General features: G+C 34.7%; 1 protein-coding gene across 1 annotated transcript in view; it reads left to right on the top strand.

Moving 5' to 3' along the window:
* The window catches only part of LOC124358995 (chondroitin sulfate N-acetylgalactosaminyltransferase 1), a 43,533-nt gene extending 25,463 nt beyond the window's left edge, over positions 1–18,070 (top strand). Inside the window, 5 exon segments of the mRNA XM_046811298.1 lie at positions 3,757–3,899; positions 13,142–13,222; positions 13,224–14,140; positions 14,249–14,396; positions 16,916–18,070. Coding sequence (XP_046667254.1) covers positions 3,757–3,899; positions 13,142–13,222; positions 13,224–14,140; positions 14,249–14,396; positions 16,916–17,278 — 1,652 coding nt within the window. The 3' untranslated portion in view covers positions 17,279–18,070.
* The last annotated feature ends 5,979 nt before the right edge of the window (positions 18,071–24,049 follow it).

Here is a 24,049-nt window from a genome sequence, read left to right as displayed (position 1 = left end):
CGTGACAACGTCTTTTTCTCGGTAGAATATTTATTGATATGAATATTATTAAATTGCACAGTAGGAACAAGGAATTGAATGAAAATAAGAATTGCACAAATTTTAACTATAGAAATATATTTTGTTTACTAAAACATTGTACATAATTTGAAATTAATTAAAATTTGTTATTGTAAATGGTAAAGTTGAATAAAACATTTACTAAAATTGGAATTTGAAAATCTTGCTAAACACAGTTAAATTCTAACTCCGCGCGTGGTGATTGGTTGGTTTAGTTCGTTTGTTTGGTCGCACTGTTATGACAGGTTAGAGGTTATAATTTGTTATTTTAAATGTTTGACTAGCAATACGCGCTGTTTCTTCTCAATCGACTGAATTACGATTGATTGCAGAGTGATTTAAACTAATAATTTACTTAACACTATCAACATTTGTCAATAGTATGACATAACCTATAAACTCAGTTTCTCAACTTTTGTGTCAATCTAACAATTAATCAATCAATCATAGTTTACGATAATGAAATATCAGTGTACAATTATTTACCTTTATTGTTGTAGTTGTTGTAAATGACGAATCTAAGCACTCCACATTTTCACGAATAAACATAGTTATCTGCTTTATCCCGTGCGGCGGACCCACAGTTATCTGCTTTATCCCGTGCGGATCCCGTGCGGCGGACCCACTGGACGGGCATCGTAACGTTACCGGGCGTTACACTTTTTCATGAGTGACTCCGAGCCGCAACCTAATTTAAGACGTTTTCACGTCAATAATTTCCTGTATAAAGTAATAATGTCAACGGATCTAACGCTTTAAGACCTTGCGTGATTTCAGATTTCGAAATTTTAATAGTGAGAATTATTTTTGTTTTTAGTCTGAATACATCGTAAAAACAACGAAATTGTGGCCTCATCGTAGCAAAATACTTGTCCGAAATACTGATATCTGAGAAAACCTTTGCGCAAACACATGAAAGTAAAATAGTGATCAAAGCAATGCCCTAAGGAATCCTTCTTTCCGCATAACACTCTCAGGCTTTCCTTCACTTTTGAGAAGTAATTTATTATTTTGAGCGTGGAAAGAATCAGGTGTAATTTTCTGAAGCTGCAGCAAAGTATTTTTTGCCTTTCTATAAAAATGAGTTTATTTGCAAAAAGTACTATAATTGCACACGTACTCATTGAGTGTCACTATACGATTATTTCCTTATTGCGGCCGTAATAATCGTTTTAATTAATTGATTATTAGTATATTTAGAGTACAAAAATGTGCACATTTAGCACTTAAATAGTAACTTAATATAATTTGCACAAAGAGAGATAATTTAAAGCTCAGCTGTTTTTCACTGTACAATTTTAATACTTCATTAACTTGTGCTTCCATGTGTACTAATACCATTGCTATAATAACCAAAGCTAACAAAGATATGTTTATAAATATAGAGTCTCATTAATTAAACCCCTCTTTATTAATATTTAAGGTTGAGGCTGCTTATTTTAAATAATTTAATAGTAGAATAACACCAACCTTTACTGTGTCAATATCAAAGAGTTTGTTGTTATAGTAAAACTTCATGGCCATTATATAGACTAGAAGTTTTCAGTTTAAAATATTCGCATTTGAATTATTTTTGCGGTTAAATTGGTTTTAGTAACTATATATTAAATTCACTCCTATTTTATCCTTTTTGATGTACGTAAAATCTCATAAGTGATGAGCTAAATCAGACGTTTGCCTATGTATAACAATGAGGAAACATTTAATGTCCATCTGGCTGTCTGTAAAAATATGTTTTTTTTATACTTCCACATTAAATTTATGTAAATAAAGTATAACAAATGTCTTTTCCATTAAAACCTACTCACTTCCACCAAGGATACAAAACAGAAAATGAAAAATATTTTTATTTTAAATGATTTGATCTGCAGGTTCTGTAAAATTTGATAAACATATTGTGAGTATTAGTAAAATAATAAGGAAGCAAGATTTGAAGTCGATATCTCGTATGTTACTTCTGGCTGTCTGTAAAAATGTTTTTATTTAAAAAGGTTTCAGCTGCACGACCACAAAAATGTGTACACATGTTGTATAATTAAAATAAAATAGGGCCAACATTTTTACCTTATAGTACATATGTTACCATGTCACATGTTGAAATGTCATATGATTGTACTCAATTTACAAATTTATTTATTCTGAGGTTTTTCATTGATTACCGGTAAGACCAATCTAAAAATGTTCACAACGGCCAGCCCAATTCCATGGGGTGGCATTCAATCGATGTTGTTTATGTATATACGAAGCTCATAGAAAATTTAAAGTCTGCAGGTCAGTTACTTTTCAAGATTCGTGTGAACGAGATAGAAAACAGACAATCAGACGGATAGTCTTTTTTCCAGATGTAGGTTAGGTTATCGTCTTGCCAATAATCGTAACATAAAACAATGTTAGCTCAACCATAGTTTTGAAATGTGACAAAATCTCCAACGTCCAATACTAAGTTTTTCGGGAATTGGAGTTTTTTTTACTAATACACAAAAAAGAAATAAAATATGTGTATGAGATCCGTCTCTAGCATCGAGTCTCTGACAAGTATCTGTGCTCACTACTACATGTTGGCATATTTAATTCCGTCTCTACAACAGTATTAAGATATGGGGAGTCTATACAAACATTGTGTGCAAAAGTCATAGTGACTAAAAAAGGAATGTAATCACGTTATGGAAAAGTGTCTGGGAATGTCACGCAATTCCGCTTGGAATAATACGTTAAATCTGATGACGTTACCGTGCCATTATAGACTTAACACTGCTCACCGTGTTTAAATACAGTCTGAAACAAAAATTGGACTTACACGTTCACAAAACTGGAAACAAAAATTAATTTAAATAGTTTTTCATGTTTTTCTCTACAGTCTAATCCAGTGGCACCATCCTTTAATATGATCAACTGCAGGTACGTTTTCACAATGTATTAGTCTAGAAGCCGCGAACCAATTTTTGCACTCTATAAGCGTAAAACTGGGCAATTCTTGAAACCGATAACAGAATTTTTCCTAAAACAAAAATTGATCGTCAGCAACGGTAATGATCGAAATTGGGGATCAAAAGGGGTTAAAATATGAAATAATGTTTTCTAGCTGGATTGTTTTTTTTCTAAGATCCATGCTGTTAAAACCTACCGTTAGACATATAATTTGTAGTTGTGTCATCGTCAGAATAGAGAAAGGGGTTGAAAGTGGCCATTGTAAGGGACTGATTTGGTTAGCTGTCTCGCATAGTAAGAAAATATGATCTGACAAAAGAATAAATTCACAGTATTTACCCGTTTTACGCCCTCACATTTAGACCTGTTTTAAAACTAGTGAGTCAAATGAGCAATTTATTTCTTAACAGAAATTTATATATCGATTTAAAGAAGAGCGAGGCTATGAGCTTGTACGGCGAAAAATCGAATCCCGGCTCCTAAACTGTCTTGTAAAACAGTGAATATAAAAATTGAATCAAAGCATTATCTTAAAAATGATCATAAGGGTAAATAAAGGCAATGCTTACGTTATAGTTCATATTTAGAAAATGTTTAAACATATCGGTACACCAGCAAGTTTCATAAAATAATCATAATACTGCATAGGTACTGTGGGGGAAAATGATTCCATATTCGCTTGGCACTTAAAACTATCTCTCATAAGGTACATTACTATCATACTGCTGTTATAAAATAAAATAATTAACTATTATAATACATTTGCAGGAAAAGGCGAGCCCGTGTCAAACACGGCGGCGTACATATCCTTGTTGGAGCAGCGAGAGGAGGAGAACCGGGCGGAGGTGGCGCGGCTGACGGAGGAGATCCGGGGCCTGAAGCTGCAGCTGCTTCAATTCCAGGCTCAAGATATGGGTGAAGTGTCTGATTAGGTTTGGTGATATTTATATCTATTGGAGTTCATAGAGTGAGGGGGGGGGGTGGTGAGGTTGACGGAGGAGAGATACGGGGCCTGAAGCTGCAGCTGCTTCAATTTCAGGCTCAAGATATGGGTGAAGTGTCTGATTAGGTTTGGTGATATTTATATCTATTGGAGTTCATAGAGTTAGGGGGGGGGGGGGGTGGCGAGGTTGACGGAGGAGAGTTCCGGGGCCTGAAGCTGCAGCTGCTTCAATTTCAGGCTCAAGATATGGGTGAGTGTCTGGTTAGGTTTGGTGATATTTATATCTATTGGAGTTCATAGAGTTAGGGGGGGGGGGTGGCGAGGTTGATGGAGGAGATCCGGGGCCTGAAGCTGCAGCTGCTTCAATTTCAGGCTCAAGATATGGGTGAGTGTCCGGTTAGGTTTGGCGATATTTATATCTATTGGAGTTCATAGAGTTAGGGGGGGGATGGCGAGGTTGACGGAGGAGTTCCGGGGCCTGAAGCTGCAGCTGCTTCAATTTCAGGCTCAAGATATGGGTGAGTGTCTGGTTAGGTTTGGCGATATTTATATCTATTGGAGTTCATAGAGTTAGGGGGGGGGGTGGCGAGGTTGACGGAGGAGATACGGGGCCTGAAGCTGCAGCTGCTTCAATTTCAGGCTCAAGATATGGGTGAGTGTCCGGTTAGGTTTGGCGATATTTATATCTATTGGAGTTCATAGAGTTATGGGGGGGGGATGGCGAGGTTGACGGAGGAGATCCGGGGCCTGAAGCTGCAGCTGCTTCAATTTCAGGCTCAAGATATGGGTGAGTGTCCGGTTAGGTTTGGCGATATTTATATATATTGGAGTTCATAGAGTTAGGGGGGGGGATGGCGAGGTTGACGGAGGAGTTCCGGGGCCTGAAGCTGCAGCTGCTTCAATTTCAGGCTCAAGATATGGGTGAGTGTCCGGTTAGGTTTGGCGATATTTATATCTATTGGAGTTCATAGAGTTAGGGGGGGGGGTGGCGAGGTTGACGGAGAAGATACGGGGCCTGAAGCTGCAGCTGCTTCAATTTCAGGCTCAAGATATGGGTGAGTGTCTGGTTAGGTGTTGTGATATTTATATCTATTGGAGTTCATAGAGTTAGGGGGGGGGGTGGCGAGGTTGACGGAGAAGATACGGGGCCTGAAGCTGCAGCTGCTTCAATTTCAGGCTCAAGATATGGGTGAGTGTCTGGTTAGGTGTTGTGATATTTATATCTATTGGAGTTCATAGAGTTAGGGGGGGGGGGGTGGCGAGGTTGACGGAGGAGATACGGGGCCTGAAGCTGCAGCTGCTTCAATTTCAGGCTCAAGATATGGGTGAGTGTCTGGTTAGGTGTTGTGATATTTATATCTATTGGAGTTCATAGAGTTAGGGGGGGGGGTGGCGAGGTTGACGGAGGAGATACGGGGCCTGAAGCTGCAGCTGCTTCAATTTCAGGCTCAAGATATGGGTGAGTGTCTGGTTAGGTGTTGTGATATTTATATCTATTGGAGTTCATAGAGTTAGGGGGGAGGGTGGCGAGGTTGACGGAGGAGATCCGAGGCCTGAAGCTGCTGCTGCGTCAATTCCAGGCTCAAGATATGGGTGTGAGTGTCTGGTTAGGTGTGGTGATATTTATATTTATTGGAGTTCATAGAGTTGGGAGGAAGTTGCGAGGTTGACGGAGGAGATCCGGGGCCTGAAGCTGCAGCTGCTTCAATTCCAGGCTCAAGATATGGGTAAGTGTCCGGTTAGGTTTGGTGATATTTACATCTATTACAGTGCAAATATTTCGGAGGAAGTTGCGAGGTTGACGGAGGGGATCCGGGGCCTGAAGCTGCAGCTGCTTCAATTCCAGGCTCAGGAAATGCATGAGTTTCCGTTTAGGTTCGGTAACATATACATCTAGTAGGATGCATATAGTTGGTTGAGGTCACGAAGGTATTGGGGGAGAACCGGGACCTGTCATACAAACCAACGAGAAAAACATTTTTTCATGAAAATGAAATATATCTTGTAAACATTACATATTTTGAAGCATTGCTTGTTAGTCGATTGTCAAATAACAGTACCTGTGTACATGTTGACTAGTGGATTGTACGGGAGCAATAAAAACGCACTTATTCCATTATTTAACACCCGTTTGTAACAAAAATGAATACCAATTTCAGTAGTTTTACAAGCGTGCCTATTTAAGTTTTCTCTCTTCTTCTCACTGTTATAAATTTAGTTTTTATTTGCAAATTTTTTAGGGCCGCCATTTTTAAAATGTTCACGATATATTTTTATATCAGCAGAAATTAATATCCTCATAACATACACCCATAAATATAAAAACACATTAAATTCAACATTTATTGATTAAAAAAAAAAATTATAAGCTTGGACATATCAGCAGACTCTTCAAAAAGGAAATTGGTAGAATGGACTAAAAGAAATTTGTTTTTTTTTTTCACATATTAAATCATATGCCACAATAGTATCTCACAATTCTAAAAAAATCTGAATATACTATTGACAGAGGTAAAACAAAGTTAACATGTAAAACAAGAAAAAATAAAGTCACTATGCTTATCCGGGCCATTCATTTCTAGCGAAGAGAGAGGACTGCAGGATTATCGCTGACATTTTCATTACTTTTGTTATCAATTTGGCAGTAATCGATGTTTTGTAACTTTCTTATCTCTACAAACGAGATTAAAATATAGTACGATATGTATTACAGTTTCTAATTCAGTACATCGACTTGGTCTTCGTTAAATACTTTAGAATGTTCCACTTCTAATGGAATATTAAAGGGATATCTAATTTTATTCACAGAATAATAATTATCAATGGAGTATCTCTCCAAAAGTGCATCTCTATTGTGTTTTTTACAATGTCAGATCTGCGTTCATTTGATAACTGTCTAAACGGTTTGATCTGCGTAAATCAGAATATTTCATTTTATACACACATTCTTTATTAAATCCATCTACACGAATGATATGAACGACAGTACAATAGATAAAATAAGCGAAAAAAGAGATTTAACTCTATATGTCAAACCGATTCGGTTAGATATAGTCGAGAATGAATGGCTATATTAAACACACACGCACTAATTTCTGATTCTATTTGTTCTTACTTACCGCAATCCTTTGTTCTTAATTATTTTATGTACCATGCTGGTTTGAAGAAAAAATTATTGAAAGGGATATATTTTCGTTAATTAACTGGATTAGTAAGAACTGTAGTCTATGTACTATTTAATTAATGGTAAGTATCAAATTGAATGGAACTACTGAGCGCGTATTAGCTAAACAGATATAGACTTTGTTAAATGTTAAAATGTAATTGTTGGTGTTCATTTTTATTGTGAGATCATAAATAATAAATGGTGTGCTAAAGCATTTTAAGTAAGTAAAAACCTTTATACATTTTAGGACTTATGTACACAATGTGAATATTGGGTTTTATTCATTAAGTATTTTTCAGCCTTAAGCAGTACAGTATATATGGCTTCCAAAATGTATCTAAAATCATTAATGATAGACGAAAGCTAATTATTAATATAGACGACTTATATCAGGTTTCCGGACGTTTGCATAATTATATGGAATATATTACAAAATCTTAAACGCCACGTTTTGAAATACTATACTCTCTTCTACTATAGTATGCAGTATTTGATTATTACTGTAATGGAGATATAAAAGACAAAAGTACTATCTACCTTTTACTATAAATTTAAAGACTGATATAAAACCCATCTTAGTTGTCTTTTGGCAGAAGTACTAAGACCGGGGTAAATTGCAATGACATAATATACACTTTTTGAAAAATTCCTTGATTAAATTGAATTGAATTTTATTATCGTGAGACCTTTCGTGCTCAAGGAACACATGATCAGACCCACATAACTGAAAAACGTGGTTAAAGTAAAAATAAAAACAATATAGTACTTTTAAATAAAAACACATATGGTTAAAAATACAAGTAAATAACATTTTAAAGACAGGAAGTATGTCTACTGTATATGTAAAAATTAATATTTAATTATATTGAAGGCAGTAACGATGAATTTTGGAAAAGGCACGAAAGTCCTGACAAGAATAAAATTCAATAATTATTGGAGTGTTTCTTTTTTTTTTAATTCAGTAGGCTCTAGAATGTGTAATTTCTGTTATCAGGTAAATTTGGAGGAAAATTACTTCCACCGTAATAGTCTATAGTGGATACATCGACCAGGTAAACTTAAAATACAGTATTATACGGAAATATGATCATAAAAAGAATGCTTTGACAATTTTAACAGGCTATGATTGATACCGTGACATAAATATTATACTACTTACCTTGGGAATCCATATGTGAATTTTCATAAATAAATAGATAAAGTGTCCCATGAAGAGGCATAAACGTTTGAATTTATATTACTTACCCTATTTAAAAAACTACCTAATGAATTGTATAGAGTTTGAACATTTTCGGTGCATAAATGGACAAGTAATATAAAATCAAACGCTTAAACCTCTTCGTGGGACACCCGGTATATCCGGTAATCGTCGTAAAACATTAAAAATGGTAATATAATAGAAGCAAATAATTGGTAATGTCCCAATTTTGTAGGAATAAAGTTTGGTTAAAGAAAAATTGAGCGATCGTTCTAGTGAGCTCCTCAATGTCGGGTTCGCAATGGAATGCTGTAACTACTAATTAACTCGCAGAGCCCGGCGACATTTCCAATCTACCGACGGCACGTCCTCATGTTCATGCCGGTCAGGTAGCGTCGTGAGCGTCGCGACGCGCCAAGCGCCCTACACTGATATTACACCCAATTGCTTGCATTTTTACCCGTTATAAATTGAACACGATCAGAGCTTTTAATGACGTGCACGCTTTGCCGCCTGAATAGCAATGGCAGTTTGGCGGAGCGCTACCTTTTTATTGCCACATTTGCAAGCGGTTTTAACAGGTTGAGTCGACAGGTATAGAAGTCACAGCTAAGACACAACTGCTATCTCAGAAACTACAACATTTTATATGCAAGGAAGTTTAAATGAGAGACTTCAAATATTTTTCAATCATCATTAAAAATATAAATTTTAAAATTCCGTCCCGATTTCCAAATGGGCAGCCTATTTTGGAGTGTCTTATGAAGGATCCTGCATTTTATCACAATTCAGAATTTAAAACTTTGACTTTTCCCAACATTTTCTACACGTTTTAGTATATCTGTCTTAAAAAAAGGAACTTTTGTATACGAAATAAAATAAAATCAAATTATCTATTCACAAAACAAAAAACAGTACCCTTCTATAATTAAAAATGGAACATTCCCCATATAGACTATACATGTATGTCTCTGTAAGAGGCTGAGTCCATATGTCAGTCTTTTCTTGAATTAGATTCCTATAGAATAGAATAGAATATATTTATTTCCATTTTTTTCATTTATGTTACATAATAAGATGACAACTTGGAAAAGGCAAATAACCACCATTTGCCAGTATTCGGTGGTTATTTTGGTAATTTAATTATAACATAATTACAACTTAAATTAGTAGTCTTCCGTAATAAATTAACATTTTATTTTTTCGGCTTCCATATGGCTTTTCCTTATAGTATGGCTTTCATCAAAATTGACAAAAGGTTCGTTTAAGATTTTACAAATACATTATTATGAAAAACCCACACAAACATATTATATTTATATACTTATTGCATGAATATAAATAAATAAATAAATAAATAAATAAATATATATATATATATATATATATATATATATATTCATTTTATTCAACAGCAATGATGGCATAGGTAAGATGGACACTCTGTATATTACTGATCGATTACAGCACGTAGTGATGTCTAAAGGTAAATAGAGGAAATTAACCGGTAATGAATTTTGCAACAATCCTTAGGGGTTTGCATCTGTCCAATACAGTAAGGTAAATATAATTTTTGACTGGGAGGAAGCGTGAATGAAGTGTGATCTAATCCAGAATTCTCTGTACGATTCTTTGGTCATCAAATACCATAATATTGGTTATTAGCTTTTCAAAGTATATGCTTAAATTCTTTATAAAAACTTAAAGTTGTACCAAGTAGACCATTCCACTGAGTCCTGCAGAAGATTCCATGAAACAGAATGAGGTTGGGAGTTAATACAGTACAATGTATAGTGACTCTGTGTATATTTATTTTGAAAAAACCTGCTAATGGGTTTGAAAAAAATTACGTCAGAATTATAAGCCTTTAAATTTAAATAGAAGGAATTGAAATCAGATCCTAAGAAAAATTACTGGAGTATGGATATGGATTTCCTACAGTACGTCAGCTACGTAAAAGAATACTGAAGAAAATCGGATTTTTTAATTTTATGTAAAAATATGCTACACAATATAAAAGAACACAGAGTTAGAAAAATATTTAATAGTTTCCTAAATCATGGAAAACCATGTTATTCTCTTAAGCCTCCATTTATATATATAGTGTAAACAATTCACATTCTTGTCGTCTACAATATTGTTGCTGGGCCTTACTAGTAAAATTTTTTACAAATTCCTATCTAAAGCCATTTATTTATTCCTCACGTAGTATAAAATGTTTGTATATTTTTCCAGTGTTCAGAAACGTTTTCGTAAAGGGTTGCGATTCTGATACTTAAAAAAGCAATATTAATTCAACCCAAATCCGATCGCACTAACTTAAAGAATTCAAATTGTAAGAATTGAATTCGATTAAGTAATCCATAATCCAAGCTAATGCATGTGCAGAAAGTAAACTTGAGTTTTTCACTTCAGTGTAAAGCCAATTATGTCACAAATTCATAAATTGTTATAAAGTTTTATTTTGTGCTGTTGTTTTAACAAACCCCACATGGTTCGATTCTATCTCACTGAAATCTCTTTACTATGATAATTTTTCTATCTTTAAAACAATATCGCATGCGAGTTGGAATATAATTTATTCAGAGAAGTGAGACAGAATAAAATATGTGTGCTCTGTACTCTACTTGCCTGTCCCTGCAGACTTAGTAGTCAATCTTAGTTTTATCTCTAACACAAATTTGATGAGACAAACCAATTGAACACACCGAGTCTGAAGCTAAACCTTGTTTGCCATGACCCGTGTGCCGTGTGTGACAAAGCCAAGCCTCATTTGTACAACGCAAAGCTAATTAGAGTAACTTTTAATCACAGAGACACTGGTAGCGAACCGCAGACCTCACGTTGTTGTGTTTGTGGTTAGGAGATGAGGTCGTTCCTGGCAGATCACCGCAAAGGTTGAAGGTGAATGTTCTATCGCTGTAAGGAAAACAGCAACATTTCTCATTTTTTTTATATTACTTGAGCAATTGAAGTAAATAAGAACAGTAATTGAGTGAGCGTTAGCGACATCTATCTCCCAGGGGGGCTGGAAAAATCTCGAGACAAATTGAACCACAGACTTGAAATTTCAAACAAGTATAATTTTACGAAATAACAGAACCTTCAATGATTGCGCATGTTCTGTACTATAGGATTTGGCAGAGCTTTAACAATCCTATCATTCAGTGAGATATCTTGAGAATGAAATGAACGGTAATCTTGAAATTGTACATGCATCTCTTTTTCAGCATTGGCAAGGCCGAGGTTTTAACGATAGTGGAAGTCCTTCCATAGACTTGGCCAAACCTTAGCGAAGCTTATTACTCAGCAAGAATTGAGCTTTGAGCTGAAAGTTTATGCTAAAAATTATTCTGAATAGGGAAGATCGAGTGCGATGTTGGAACATTTTCCTTCTTGGGAAGTTTTTCATATTATCCTGTAGTTACGTAGTAGTAGGTTACGTGTAGTGCATCGTGATGCTTCTGTTTAGATAGGTGACTGCTGCTTGGATGGGTGACCGCTGAGCGATCCTGTCCTTGCGAGCAGCCCGCCTGCCCGGCTATTGGTGGCGGTTCGATGGTAACCTTTAAGTCGTTGGACCCAGGTTGTGTTATAGAGGGCATCTTAACCCTAACATCGCCTAGTAAAATAAGACATCTTTACTTTACTTTTACTTTAAGTGAGTCATACACTAGCACACTCTTTCCTTGTACTAGTTAGCAATGCAGGAGTTCATAAATTGAAAACTGAATTGTTTTTTTCTGCACGAGGAAATGGAACTCTAAACTTTTGGCATACAAGATGCTTAAAACTAACGACCAATCTTCGTTAATTAATAACGTAATAGTTTAAAAAACGAAGACTGTTTTGAATACTAAGCAGGAGTGACTACTAGGAGGTGCAGCGAAGTATTTAAATTGGTTTTGTAACCATACAATTTGTCTTATAGAGTTACAAGATAAATAATTCTACTTCGGAGTGGATTATTCTACATCCTCATGAACACAAGCGTTGAACTCGTTGAACAGGATTAAAAAAAATGTTGTATATTATGCTGGCTCTGAAATTTTAATAAATGTAAAGAAAGGAGCAGTAGTTCGAAATGTGATAAAGATTTTTCTTATTTTATTAAACAATTATTGAGGATATACATACATTTAAGGACATAAAAGTGAGAAATTTGTCTCTTTGAAGGAACCATAAATATAATGTTGGAAAAATGTAATTTGGAAAAATGTTATTGAATTTTGTAGAAAAACTCCATCAATGCATTGAGCGAATGTTGAGTTTAGCCCATTTCAGCTTTCGCTTAGTACATCGCCTGAAATTTGATATTGGTATAGATCGATCGCTTGAATCTGGAGTCCACATCTGTCTGAGGAGATTCGTAAAAGGTTTTAGTGACGATGACGTTAAAAACAATCTTTTTCCATCGTTTCCACATCAGAGATACCTAGGCTACAAAGGAACTCTAATGGTCACTCAGAAGCTATCCAATATAATCTAGCTGAATAGGAATTATCACTGTCTTATCAGAAGCACAATTGTGCACTGCTATGTTTTAGACATTATCCATAACGACTGTGGAGCAACCAAGTTTTCTACACATGATGTAGCAATGTGAACATTCAGTTTAGCTATATTTCATTTTCCGCTTGGTGCAGCGCCTGAAATAATAAACTAGAATACATTGTGTCAATCGTATCAGTGGCACTTCATGTGCCTAAAATATATTTTAATTTACAGTTTAGGAATGAAGTTTTATTCAAATTTGTTATTTTTAATGTAAACTGACACATGTTTAGGACAGACGTATGAAGGGATCGTTTATGACCAACCTTTTGTCTGTGTAGGCTTTTCGTACCACCTGGATTCCCCGGTGAACGGGAGCGACTGCAGTTCCTACATCCGCCACCAGGTGGAGACAGCGGAGGTGTCACAGGGAGGTGTCGCTGAACAACGAGTACGAGCTGGTCGCCTTCACTCACTTCACCTTGAGCCGAGTGTACCCCACAGACCTCGGCCTGGGGAAACGAGTCGTGGAGAAACCCATCAGCTTCAAGCGGAAAGACCTCCTTGAGGCCGTCACATCGGCCTTAGAGGTTCTTAACAGAAACGCCACCTTACACGGGAAACCCAAGTACACTGCGGAGGACTTCCTAGAAGGCGTGTACAGGTCGGTCCCTACGACGGGGACCGAGTACGAGATGTATTTCAGGGTGAGGCAAGGGAAGAGTCAGGGATACACGAAGATGGCCGTGATGAGGCCGTTTGCTCCACTGGTTACTCTGAACAGCAGCCCTTTACCTCAATCGAAGGATAAGGAACTGATCCATGTCATACTTCCCTTATCGGGGAGAATATCGACCTTTCAAGGGTTCATGGACAAGTTCGTGAAGATAGCTTTGAAGAATGATCGCCACGTGTTGCTGAGCGTAGTGTACTTCGGGGAGGAAGGACTCACGGAGGCGAGACTGATCATGTCGAAGGTGGCGGGTAAGAACGGTCACGCGAGCAGTCTGAGGTTGCTGGCCCTCAATGAGACCTTCTCGAGGGCGAAGGGATTACGAGTGGGGGCGGAGAGGCCGTGGGACCAACCGGGAGTCCTCAGAGACCAACAGGACGTTCTGCTGTTCCTGTGTGACGTGGATGTCGTGTTCAGTGCTCGGTTCTTGGACCGGTGTCGCTGGAACTCTCGGCCAGGCTCGAGGGTGTACTACCCCGTAGTCTTCAGCCTGTACAACCCTCACGTGGTGTATACTCTACAAGGGAAAAAGGTGCCCTCGGAAACTGACCAGCTCGTCATCTCCAGAGACACCGGCTTCTGGAGGGATTTCGGCTTCGGCATGACTTGCCAGTACAAGTAAGTTCTAACTGATGATCCCAAACTGAGCATGATGCCTTAATGATGACTATAAAATTACATCTATCAGAAGAGACACCTACATTAAAGATGTTGTCACTTGTTCAGATCGGATTTCCTCAGAGTGCGCGGGTTCGAGGAGGAGATGGTTGGCTGGGGGATGGAGGACGTCCTGCTCTACCGGAAGTACATTCGAAGTCGTATCAAAGTCGTCCGTGCTACAGATCCTGGAATTTTTCACATCTGGCACCCCAAGGTAAATAAATTAACCAGTCAGTTTTATCTTATTTATTTTCAGGCACCGCGACATAAACAATTCATGACAGAAATTTCATACACATATTTGAATTGCAGATATGTCGAATATTTTTCCACGAGAAACACAATAAAATAATTACGTCCGTGTATTTGTGATATACATATAGGAATATGATTTGCATGCATTAGTTAATTAAATTTACACCCGAGAATTCAAAGGAAAACATAAATAAAATTAACTCAAGCGATGTATGCATTTATTTACGCTCGATTGCACAGTCACGTTTTCATCTTTCTGCTCGTAATATGAGTCAATAATATTGAGCTCATATGTACTTTATAGTAATATTTACTATTATGTGGATTCTTGAAAGTTAAACCATGTGTACTTATTATAATAAATACTTGTTCTCAAAATAGCTGTTATCTAATACTTTAATTATCGCTTGCTGTAGGATTTAGTCAGTTAATGAACTTTTCAAAAATTATTCTTACTTAGAGTGATAAAATTTATTACCTCTTATATCAATTTTATTCGTTTAAATTCATTTAAAGCTGAAACGATTTTTGTACAGAAAATAAGAAAAGGCGAAGTAAACAACAGGAAATTAATGTACCTAGCAGAATATGCATGCGTCATACATCACAAGTTGATAGTTATTAGTAAAGTACTTGACTGAATAAACTTTCACCTAAGTTTGAATTTAGAAAATATTTACGAAATAAAAAACATTTATTATTACGAAATAAAAACCTCGTTGAAACACTAAAATAATAATATTTAAATTCGCTTAAAAGTTCTTGAATGTAATATACCGTTTTTAATATAAACTTTCCCTGTTTTAGCCATTCCTTCTTGTTATGAAATATCACTTGTTCCTCGAAGTATTGCTATAATATTTTACCTTGGTATAAATGAATATATTTCAGTGCTGTTTGTGATATTTGAACTAGCAATCAAAGTCCCGCTTTTCCGGGCCAACCATCTCACAACTTTTAATAAGGTTATATTCAATTATGCAAATCTATTGTATAACTGGATTCATACATCCAAATAAATTACAATAGTTTCTTCGTTTGGTAAAATGATAAAAATGAATAGAATTAAAGTAAAAGAGGAAATACTAAAGCATGAATAAGTCTGTTCCTTAATCAGAACCAGGTGTAACTCCCACAGCCCTCAATTAACGAACCAGGATTTTTTCAAATGGGTGTCGTTAATATAAACAAAGTTTCCACCACAATACAGGTGTGTGTAGGTGTATCATGTTAAAAAAATCAGTGCTTGAAATGAAAACCTTTGAGGAAGGAAATTTTTTGAACATTTTTTTAATAAATTTGAAAAAAAAAAAAAATTTTGTCTTCGGCAACATGAAAACGAAAGCCGACCAATTGTGATAGTGGTTGAAGAGTCCACCAAGTTTCTTGAGATGAACCTTGATCGAGGGCTGACATGGAACGATCACATCGATAGTGTCTGTTCTAAGGTTCTCTCAGGCATTTATGTCTAACGCAGTTTGGCAAAATTCTTTACTTTGTATATTTTAAAGATAGCTTACTTTGGCCTAATACATCCTCATTTATCGTATGGTCCGAGCGTGTGAGAGTGGCTATTCTATATACAAATTTAACAGAGTATTTAGAATGCAAAAGAAAGCTGTGTGAATCATTTAAAAAGTAAACCAAAGGGCGTCACGTGGAGTGGCTTGCGGGGAGCGTGGATTACTGACTTTATCTAGCTTCTATATTCTAGATGTCGTGCTGTACTGCCGATTCAAGTGTGTCTCACTTCGGAGTAGCAACGTATACGAATATGGAACTAGAGGCTGAAACAATTTTTGTGTGGTATAGAAAGAACTAATGCTTTCGAATGCTTGCTGTCTCAAGTTGGTGCAAAACTAATCAAACGATCTCCCTGAAGATATGATACAATAACCACAACAAATTTAAATCTAAACTAAAACACTCCCTAGTGTCTAGGGAATTTTACTGAGTGGGCGAGTTTGCGATGGACCGCTGTGGTGGTTTTCAGTAACAATAAAAAATATATATGTTTTATGTCTCCACTTCTGATATTCAAGGAAAGTCGGTCACAGTCGAGTAACCGACTACAGGTAGTTCTTGCTAAAAATATAATTTTAAATTAATATTTATTTATTTACTTAAATTTATTTTGCATTGGTTAGTAGATGTCATATAACGCTTGAAGTACAATTAATTATAATTTTTCCTGCAATAAAGATTATTATTATTATTGTTTTGTATTTAAAATTAGGTGCAGACTACAAAAGAAAATATAATTAGAAAGTCCAGGCTGGAGTTGTTGGTGACTGAAAATAGAGTTAGTGTAGCATAACACAATGCATGTTTTTAGGAGTGGCTAGTAGTGAACTACGGACTTGGAGCTACTGCATTTGACTGAGAGCTCCCGTCAGCAGCATGCGCACGCGCATGCGCACCTTCTCTCTATCCACTTCTTATCATGCGCAGTCCACTGTAATTTCCTATCATTTCCAGGTATGTACCGGAGAGCAACAGTCGTCCGACCAATACCGAGCCTGCATTCGTTCTAGAGCCCTCAACGAGGCTTCTCACGCTCAACTAGGATTTCTGGCCTTCAGAGACGAAAAGGGCGCTAACCTTCCCGCGCAAACAAACAACAAACCTGCCAAGAGAAAACGGCCTACTGCAGCGCACAATAAAACTACCAATGCCAAATCTCAGACAGCACAGACTAAAACTATCAAAGACAGTCGTAAAAAGACAAAGCAGAGCGATGTAACCTCGAACAAGTTTAAATCAGAAAAGGTAATAAGAAAACAACAGTCGATCAGTGAAAACAACCGTGTAGTTCAGACGCCTTTGAAAGAAGAAACATGATTAGATCTTCGACGGTAGACCCGTTCGTGATAATTCAATCTAGTCAACGTACATCTCATATTTTGTTACTGTCGTGTACATATATTTTAGTATAAGACTTATAATTTATTACTGTAAATAATAATTCAAGAATTTGTTTTGATTACAGTAAAATAATTAGGATTAAAATAAGTAAATTTTGAAAATCTTATTTTATAATAATTGTTTATGAAATAAAAATAAACAAGATCCCAGCATAATACACAAACATCATTATAAACAGTATTTATTTATAACCTATCAATCATTTACAAAGATAAGTAATAAATGAAAACCTTTATAAGCTGAAATTGCTGTAGAAGCTAAAACAAAAATTTTGAGTAGTTTAAAGAACTTCAAAGTCAATGAAAATATTTATATATTAAAGAAAAGAGGTACACTTAACCCGCCAAAGAAGTTTTCCAAAGTTCCACAAAAGAAATCCACGCGAATCGCTGTTGTTAATGAAGTCACCAAAAACTTTTACAGTACACATTTTTGACTTAAGTTTACAATAGCTATTTTAAATAAAGCAAATTGACATTTATATAATTTTGAATAAATGTATTTAAACATTAATAAGATGTAATGATTGTATCAACTGTAATATATTATATAAAATTCCTGAAAATGTAAATGATAACTTATTATATAGATCTGTTTTACAGTGTCGTTAAAATGTATTCCTTTTTACTTGTTTTGTGCAAAATTTTATTCCACTGCTGTTACTGTTCCTGAAAAATTTTAATAAAGCTGAAATTATTTTATAAACAGTGTATTGTGTTATTTCTCATCTTTCTATTGTATCTATGTGACTTAAGTAGTAGAAATGTTTTAGAAGAAATATTGCTTTATTATTAATAATTTGACAAAAACCGAGATAATCTTACTCGGCTACTGAAGGCACACAGTAGGGTAACGTAAAATTCATGAATTAACTAGCATATCATCTGTTGGATCTTCTAATAAAAGAAGTAAGATGAATTTAATTCAGAAGTAAGTTAACTTATTTGGTTTGTTAATTCATAGAAAATAATTTAAGGTTCTGTAATCGATTTTAGATTGGAATGACTTTTTCTCTACATCCTAAACAATTTTCGCCAATAAAAAAAAATTAAAACCATGTTTTTCTTACACAAAGAGCGGTAGGAATTTGAAACAAAAATTAGGCGTATGTTTTAATGAGGCCTAAAGAATAAAGGATTAAGATCATAAGTTTCTTACAGTACTGGATAAAATAAAATGCTGTTCTAATTTCAATGAAAATTTGTTTTCGTAAATATCCAATAAAAATTATAATTTACTTAAGTCATAAATCATTTATGCATGCACTCCCAAAAGTAGAAATTGTGTACGTAGTGTAAACCATTGACATTTTTATCTTCACCAGTTCTTCACTTAGCAGTGAAAGAATTTATCTATAAGTGCCATTTATATGTAATAAGAAATAATAGGTGTAAAATCTATAGGACGACTAGATAAGTGATCACAATGTCTATTTATGGACCGTTGCATGTGTTTATTTTAACCAAAACGCCTCGTTCATCACTCAAAGGTCACGCTAGCCCCAAAAATAGTAAACAAGATAAGTGGGGTCGCCCATATGTCTTTTAGTTGCATGTGAGTTGTAAGGTGGAATTTACATTGATTAATTAGGTAAAGCTCATATAATTTAAAGTCGTAATTTTTACGTTTACTCATTATTTAGAGAAGATTTAGTGTTCCCTTCGTGACAATAATGAAAGATCACATTTATCCGGGGTTTCCTTTGAAAAACCATATATATATATATATATATATATATATATATATATATATATATATATATATATACCTACACTAATAAAATCATAGGTTTCGGAAAAACACATTTGAAAGTAACGGATAGGTTTTCTTCACTAAAAATCACATGGACAGCAGCTTTCTTCATCTTTATCTTCCTGTTTTATTTTTAGTTACCTTCTTTGCACCCTTTTTGCAAGGTTCGTTGATGCTGATGAATCCTTAGGACTGGAATGCATCCTTAGTTCTAGGCATTATGTTTAGTAATACACAATAGAAAATCACACAAATACGAAAATTACAAAACAACAACACACTAAAATATCACTTTACACAAATCTATGTCAACAAAAACTGTTGTAAACAAACACAAATACCACAGCACTGTTGTCTGCAGTTGTCATCTGGCTCTGGTATTACCAAAAAAAAAAAAAAAACATCAGAAAGATATAATATACACTACAACAAGTGAACCATTCCGTAATTGCATTACATTACACAGAAGGTCACAGATCAGACACCACAAATGTCATGTCATGCATTTGGTTTTAATGTTTTTAAGTAGGTAAAAGATTTGTCACATATATAGTGTCATATATTTATTTAAAGAGAAAAACGGAGAATATATTAAAAATTTATTTTTTTACCCTACTCCCCCTTGACAAGGTCAGAGTGTGCCTCACACGTGGGGGGTAGCAGGCGTCACTGAACTTGCATGTAAAATATTTCTATTCCACACTTCATTTTATTCTTGAGATGTCCTGTGAACATTCAGGTTGTAAAATAGACTGTTTAACTATGAAAATGATTTTTAATCCATAAATAGATGTCACTTATACAGAAAGGAAATATATGACGACATCCTCCCGGCAGATAAAATAGAAACTTTGCCAGCCTAATAAACGATGAGCGGCAATGACACTCTGCACAATGTCACGACATATACCATACAGTATACATCACAAGTTCAATAGAATTTCATTAACAAAGTAATTAGTGGTCAGATTTCGTAACAAAGTTGGGTCCTTTACATTTATGTCCAGTAGTAGATTTACGAGTATTATGTTCATTTAGTATGTAGGTTATTGACTTATATCAGGATGAAAGATTTGATGGAACTATTCAAAGTGGCTTATTTTTTGAAGATTAAATATATAAAATATAGAATTTACGTAATATACAAATGTTTTACATTGGCAGATGAAGATGTGCCATTTACAGCTTAAGGGCAAGAAACAAAATTCATCTGTTCTTGAGATTTGAGATTAATCAATTTTGGGATTTGAAGATACATAAGTTAATGATTGTTTTGTTAATTCTTAAAAGTTATTTGCTTTAATGTCTCTTCAATGGCTGACAATTATTTAAAAAAATGTGTTTGAAACAGTTTGATGACCACAGTATTTAAATATTACAGGTTATGTAAACAAATAAAAAAAAAATTGTTTCACAAAATTTTTAACAGTTTTCAGACAGAATATTTCAATTTTAATCTTATTGCTTTACTATCAAGTTCTAAATTTATCGCTCAAGTATGTTTAATACATTTATAAGTTTGATTTGTTGAGAGTGAAAGCAATAAAATACTACTTCTTTACAGTTTGAATAAAATCGAAATCGATTAATTAGACAAAAGCTCTGTATAAATAATGACGTCAAACTGAGCCAGGTTAAAATATTGGACAACGATTGACAAACCACAAAAACAGTCATTAATGAGTACTTTGTTGAAATTATATACAAACGTTGACAACTGAAACTACTGTTTAATTATTAAAATACGTCATTATATCGAGAGCCTTTGCTATTAGTTTATAATATACCTAGCGAAAGGTGTATTTACAATAACTAATAAAATATTCCTAAATGTATCATCGCAAAATTGTGAGTACTACTTAGTACATCATTAGTTGTATTGCCTATAAACGTGGTATTATTTAAAAACGAACATAACATGTTCAACACTAAAGAAAACGTAAAGGTTTGTAAGACAAAGGATAGACACATTTTTTAGTCGTAACGTAAACGTAACAAAAAAGATCTTAGAAATACTATATGGTGTTTTAATAGATTAGTCCTAGGATAAAGGCTTGATTTTATTCAAATATAAAGAGAATAAACGAATATCTTGTCTTGAAGTGAATATTGTAACGGGTCTTAATCAAATTTTATCGGATGGATTTAAATTTGGTATTCAAGCGTGTAAAACCAAGATTGATAACAAACACGTTTAAAAGAAACGAATATAAGGTCTTCTTTATCAACACTCCTGGAAGTTTTGTTTGTGAACAACTCTTTTCACGTGTGAAGTAGTGATTTACCAGTTAAATCTCAAGTGATCAGATCCTGTTGAATAGATTTAAATTGAAAGTACAGATCACAAGAAATGCTCCTGGATCAGTGACCTCGTACGAGACAGTAGGTAAATTCCAATTACTCTATTACTTTATTGAGGTAAGGATAAATCTGCACTCCCATCCATCTATAATATGTATTATAGACATCACGCACCAGACTGACGTAATGTATCCTATGTGAAAGTAACAATGTTCAGCAAGTCAAAGATTGTTTTCTGGCGCTTAATTTTCACGTTTCTTACTTTTCTATGGCTGTGTTGTCATACTAAAATATGAAATCTGACGCACTCACATACTTGACTCCTGGAATCAGGAGTATTCTGGAGCAACCACCGTGATTTGGAATCGTATCTCAAACATCGTAGCGAACTCAGCTGTGCACCTGATGAGACAATGATAACATCTCTTTACCTTGATTACGTTTGTTTTGTTTTTTTAACTGATGTCGAAACGATGCAGGGTTTGTTTTGAGCTTCTTCGTCACCGACTTTTTGGATCTCTTCAGAATTTGAGGAGTCACATCTGTGACAGTGTCAGATTTCAGACTTTGCACAAAAGCGAAATTGAAATGAGGCTAAACACAGCACTCGTATTAAATCAACCTTTCCCACCATAGCAACTTTGTGTGTGGTAAACGCATTAAAGCATAACCCACCTTTAAAACATTTATTGCAGTCTGGATTATATAGTGAATTGTCCAGAAAAATGGTATAAATAATTTCTTTGTTGGATTTTACGGTCTGAAAGGGTTTACTAGATCTGCCATATGAAATTTTGGTATAACATTATTTCCAGACGAAGATAAAAATACAGTTATTGCGCTCTCTCTACTTCCTCCTAATGGTGTAAAGCTCTCAGTGCGCTGTTATAGTTAGTATTCTTTGTGAGCTTCCAAGGTCGAGACTACGGGGCTATTTTTAGAAAACTTACTGTGTGTAAATAACTTCATTTCTGTTTAAACAATGTGAAATCTTGTAATTTTAAATGCTTTAGTAAATAAAAGCACATTATAAAACAAAGCAGAGTTGTTGTGAACATATTGAGCAATACACCTTTCCTCGGATTTTGTGTTTCTTTACAATAAAATAAACTAACAGTTTTCTTTTTGTAAAGGATACGTGTTATATTTAGACCAGTAGGCTCATTGCAGATTGTTTACAAAAACTCCAAAACATTAAAAAATCTCTATATATAAAAATGAATTTGTGTGTTTGTCCTTTATGGAGTCGTAAACCATTTAACCAACCATTATCAAAATTTGTATGAATATGTATTTTTCCACAGAGAAGGTTTATATACTACGCCCATTGATGTAATTCGCAGGCGGCAGTGCTGCAAAAGATACAAGTTTTCAAAGTGCCTGCACAATAAAAACTGCAATTACGAGACAGTTATGTATATTAAATAACCAAACACTATATTGAAGTTATGATGTATATTTGTCTTGAAGATACATTTCTGATTGAACTTAAAGTTTGAGTGTTAGACCACTTTATAATAAATTACATGTAAGTGTATGATGGCTATAAACATACACAGATTTTCTTGATCGTGGCAACAAGGCAAACTCGACATCGGCACTGGAAATAATTCACTTGAACCAGAAGTGCACATACACGGGCAAAGCTTACGAAAAGCGTGCGAAGCCGCGGGATACAGCTAGTTTACTAAATAAAAAAATCTGTCCGTTCAATAAATATAAGATTTATAAATATTCAGTAGACGTTGTTTAGTTTAAATGTAGTGTTTAAAGTTGGGTTTTACAATTTGACATATACAGAAGAGCGCAGATAACTATCCTGGAGACGAAGATTAGTAAGTTCCTAGTAGTATGTTGTTAGGTGTCGTATTTAATTTAAAATCGTGCTTAAGAATATTTGTTTGCATACCTAAACGTACGTTTTAAACTTCAAAACATGAAGAAGATGGCAGATATCATTACTCGAAACGTTGTGTTTAATCTATTATAACAATTTAGAGTGGCAGCATGAATAAATCGGTTTTTATATATTACAATAAATATAAGATATATAAATATTTAGCATTATTTTTCTGGCTTGATGCGTAAACTTCGAGTTAAAAAAGAACATTTTAAATAAACCTAAAAATTTGTCAGATAAAAATGAGAGGAGATAATTGTCCTTGAAACGCCCTGTTTTTTAATCATTACTTATGTTATTAAGTGACGTGAGTAAACTTTATGGCTGTGAAGTTTTGCGTATATATACATATGTTTTACAATATAACAGATGAAGAGAAGGGCAGATATGAGTACTCGAAATGTCGTTTAATTTATTATAAGAATTTAGAGACGCAAGTGTTTTTAATCATGCTGTATTTTACATTGTCTATCGGCATTAATTACTGTAAACAAATAGCTTTTAGGTTACACAAACAACGGTTTAAGGAAGGACAGTTATCTGATGTACAGAAGTAAAAAAATAGTCGCGATTTTATAAAGCTTGTGATAAAAAGTAGGTGATATATTTTAATTGCTTCCATTGAGTTACCGTATAACACGGACTCGAGCTTTGATCACCACCTAATCTGAGTTGAGATGAAGAGATAAAATGCACTAAGAGAGAGATAGGAACATCGATATTCAAGCTCAGGT

Source organism: Homalodisca vitripennis, chromosome 4, assembly GCF_021130785.1.
Source record: "Homalodisca vitripennis isolate AUS2020 chromosome 4, UT_GWSS_2.1, whole genome shotgun sequence".
Classification (NCBI taxonomy): domain Eukaryota; kingdom Metazoa; phylum Arthropoda; class Insecta; order Hemiptera; family Cicadellidae; genus Homalodisca; species Homalodisca vitripennis.
Note: the sequence above shows the minus strand (reverse complement) of the source record. Positions and strands in the feature narration are given on the sequence as shown.